A 3,682-nucleotide genomic window follows, 5' to 3' on the forward strand; every position below is an offset into this window, starting at 1 on the left:
AAAAACTAAACAAGAAGCTTTTATCTGTCTTTTCTGGTGAAAAATTCAATGAATCATTCAAACACAAAGTATTGTAAAGACCGAGCTAAGAAGAACCAAACCTTTGCTCATGATGTCGCTTCCTCAGATTCTTCAATTTACTTCCATCACATCTTGAAAAAGGAAAGTTTAAAAACTAAATAAGCAACTTTTTTCTCTCTTTTGTTGTTTGATCGAGTCATGAAATATAGTTCAACTGGGTAAGTGAATGAATGGTATTTATCCATTTACAGTATGGACTATTGAAATAAAAGTTTGTGGATGTGCCGATCATATATTTTCATTATTTACCGCATATTCTGTCCAAATCCGCTCATTTTCCTGTTTTTCTCCTCTTTTGTCCAAGGTTGAAGTTCTCAGTCTGACAGCAGAGCGAATGTTACACAGAACAAAACAGGGGGCGGGGTTTACAGAGAGGCAATAAATAAATGCACTGACTGCTGCTCACTGCCACTTTGACTTTTCTCTTCACCCAGACTAGCTTGACCTGTTTTACAATGGGTGACTCATACATCATAGCGATAGATTTTGGCACTGCATACAGTGGATATGCTTACACTGTGACGTCCAAAGAAGACCAAATTGATCCTGTTTTGAAGTCGTGGGGGAAAGAGCTTGGACTGGAGACCCCAAAGACTCCAACCTGCATTCTGTTCAATGAAGAAGAAGAATTTCTCAACTTTGGTTATGAAGCTAAAACTGCATATATCAACATGCGAGGAGAAGAAGCAAAAAACCACTACTTCTTTGAGGCCTTCAAGATGGCCCTCTATGGCGCTGTAAGTAAAAGTCATCTACAGTAGTAACCCTTATAAGTGTCCCACCCTTTGTTGAAATGCATATGTGCCACAACATCGTATGTGTTGTAGTATGATGTCAGTAGGGGACACTCAGCTTACACACAACTTTGCCCAGCTAAATACATGTGGCTTGGGATGTGATTGAACAGAGATTGCAGAGTAAACCAGGAGCACAAGCAAGTCGGTCATACTTTTACAAAAATAAACTGATGCACAGAAAAATCCCTGTGATCATGGTGTACCGTGGTTATATGCCTTTGCATCACCAATCTTGAAAAATATACTGTACTACTTGCAAAAGGCAGGGGAGTTCAACACTGAGTCAAAGTCAGGTTTAATCAGGTTGTTGTCATGTTAACTGTTGCCCTAATTTAACTCAAACACCTTTCAACATATATAAACTACTATCTTATCAATCTCCAGAAACTCAACAAGGATGTGACAATTACTGCTGCAAATGGGAAGTCAATGAATGCCTTGAAGGTCTTTACATCAGCACTGAGCTACCTGAAGGAAAACGCACTGACAACCATTAGTACCAAAGCAGGGAAGACCTTCATTGCCTCTGACTTCACCTGGGTGCTGACTGTACCTGCAATCTGGGATCCTTCAGCTAAACAGTTCATGAGAGAGGCTGCAACTCGGGTAACAACATTTCCTTTAGAAAGCAGTGAAATTAGGAAATGTTCGAAGGAATGAGTGAGTTTTCATTTCACTTCTAGGCAGGTATTGTGACAAAAGGAACAGAAGACAAGCTGGTCATTGCACTGGAACCAGAGGCAGCGTCGGTGTGGTGTAAGAAGCTGCCAGCTGAAGGTTTCGTGACACAGAACCATGACAAAGACTCACTTGAGCAAACACCAGGAACACAATACATTGTTGTCGATTGTGGAGGTACTGTATGTAACATTGTCAACAAACCTTGTGTGTTTACACACTCAAGAACAAGCATTTGTAATGTTACTGATACCAAGAAATATGTTTAACAATATTTGTTTGATGTATGTTCTTGAGTAAAGTGGAGAATGTGTAATGTTTTGTGCTGCAGGTGGAACTATTGACATAACTGTACATGAAGTGCTGGATGGAGGAGCCCTGAAGGAGCTGCACAAGGCCTCTGGAAACAACATGGGAGGTCAAACTGTTGACAAGAAATTCAAAGAGTTCCTCAGAAAAATCTTCTGTGATGGTGTCTGGGATGAATATGAGACAAAGTTTCCTAGTGAGGTTCAGAAAATGATGTATGATTTTGCAGTTCTCAAACAAGAAGATGAAGATGTCCAGATCACCTGCACATTTAACCTGGGAGAAATAGCTCAGAGAAAGAAAGACATGGGAAAGTTCTTTGAAACAGTGCAAGGGGCATCCTGGCACGGTGGTTCAATCAAAATCACTAAAGAGAAAATGAAGTCGTTCTTTGATGAGTCTCTAAATGGCATCAGCAAGAGTCTCAGAGAAATCTTGAACGAAGATTTCAACATTCAGTTCATTCTGTTAGTGGGGGGCTACGCTGAAAGCAAGATTCTGCGTTTTCACATTAAGAGTGAGTTTAGTCATCAGTGTAAAGTGCTGTGTCCTTTTAGGGCCCAAGAAGCAATTGTGAAGGGAGCTGTACAGTTTGGAAGGAACCCAGAGGTGGTGGCATCTCGAAAAAGTGCCTTCACTTACGGGATTGCTACGTGCCAGAGTTTTGACAAGTCCAAGCATAAGGCAGAAAAAAAATTCACAACTGGTGAGGATGACTTCTGTAATGATATTTTCATGAAACTAGTGGAAATAGATGAGGGTGTGGATTGGAATGAAACCAAAGAACACATCTTTAATCCAGTAAGTGCAGATCAGACAGCAATGAATCTTAGATTCTATCGCACAGAAAGAAAAAATGCAAAGTATGTGGATGAGTGGGGAATAGAGGACGTTGCTTCATTTTTTGTGAACATGCCTGATACTACACAAGGCGTGAAACGAGAAGTTCGATTGGAGATCAGGTTTGGCTCCACAGAGATAACAGCCACAGCCACCGACTTAGTCTCTGGCTCAACAGGATCAATCAAGATCGACTTCTTGACCAAAGGAAAAACATCCAAAATACAACACCATCCTCTGTTGTTGCCTGACAGAAAAATGTTAGATGGATCTGACTAAATAAGCAGAATCATGACAATCACCTCTGATCTGTTGTAATCATATAATGTACTTTAACAGGGTCTTTCATCTCTGCTTAGGGTTTACTTTTCATTTAGGTGTTTTAAAGTAAACACCTGATATTAGGATGTGGGCGTAATTCCTCTATCATAGTGCATATTGCTGAATGTTTGTGGCTTTCAGAGTTTTAGAGTCCACTACTAGCTTAGCAAAATGGTTTTGTCAAGTATTTCAACTAGTGATGATCTTTGATGTGGTTTTGCATTTATGAATTATAATGACATAAATTGAAGTAGTTATTATGTGGACAATACTGGGATCTGCATTTGTATCATATAGTGTACAACTCACAAACTGATTAAACATGATGAATATCAACATATACCTGAATCACTTTATGTATTTTTGAAACAATTATCCAATAAAGTCTTTGGTTTTAATTTCACGATTTTATCTTTGGAAACTGTGTTTTAATGAAATTTTAAGAAAGAAAACCGAAAACATGAATAAATAAAATAATAACAAACATAATGATAAAATCAACAATAATTGGTGTATGTTAAGGAAGCAGCTAATTTTCACTAAAAGATGATGACTTAAGTATAGGCACTGCACAGGGAGGTAAATACTATAATTATATGCTAACCATGTAAGCATTACAATTTTCCTTTCACCCTATTCTCCTGCACATCCCTGCA

At 38.8% G+C, this 3,682-nt stretch overlaps 1 protein-coding gene across 1 annotated transcript; it reads left to right on the forward strand.

The window, feature by feature from the left end:
• Positions 1-522: 522 nt before the first annotated feature.
• On the forward strand, positions 523-3,151 carry LOC130177930 (heat shock 70 kDa protein 12A-like). The gene is made up of 4 exons (XM_056389947.1): positions 523-818; positions 1,263-1,484; positions 1,562-1,733; positions 1,888-3,151. The coding sequence occupies exons 1-4, from the start codon at positions 537-539 to the stop codon at positions 2,982-2,984; spliced, it is 1,773 nt and encodes a 590-aa protein (XP_056245922.1). The 5' UTR covers positions 523-536; the 3' UTR covers positions 2,985-3,151.
• Positions 3,152-3,682: the final 531 nt, after the last annotated feature.

The sequence above is a fragment of the Seriola aureovittata genome, chromosome 11 (genome assembly GCF_021018895.1).
Source record: "Seriola aureovittata isolate HTS-2021-v1 ecotype China chromosome 11, ASM2101889v1, whole genome shotgun sequence".
NCBI classification, from domain to species: domain Eukaryota; kingdom Metazoa; phylum Chordata; class Actinopteri; order Carangiformes; family Carangidae; genus Seriola; species Seriola aureovittata.

Excerpts from the sequence above, each read along its gene's own strand:
- LOC130177930 (XM_056389947.1), top strand. The coding sequence starts at position 537 with ATGGGTGACTCATACATCATAGCGATAGATTTTGGCACTGCATACAGT. Across the intron at positions 1,485-1,561 it reads TGAGAGAGGCTGCAACTCGG|GCAGGTATTGTGACAAAAGG; the intron begins GTAACAACATTT and ends TTTCACTTCTAG. Across the intron at positions 1,734-1,887 it reads CATTGTTGTCGATTGTGGAG|GTGGAACTATTGACATAACT; the intron begins GTACTGTATGTA and ends TTTGTGCTGCAG.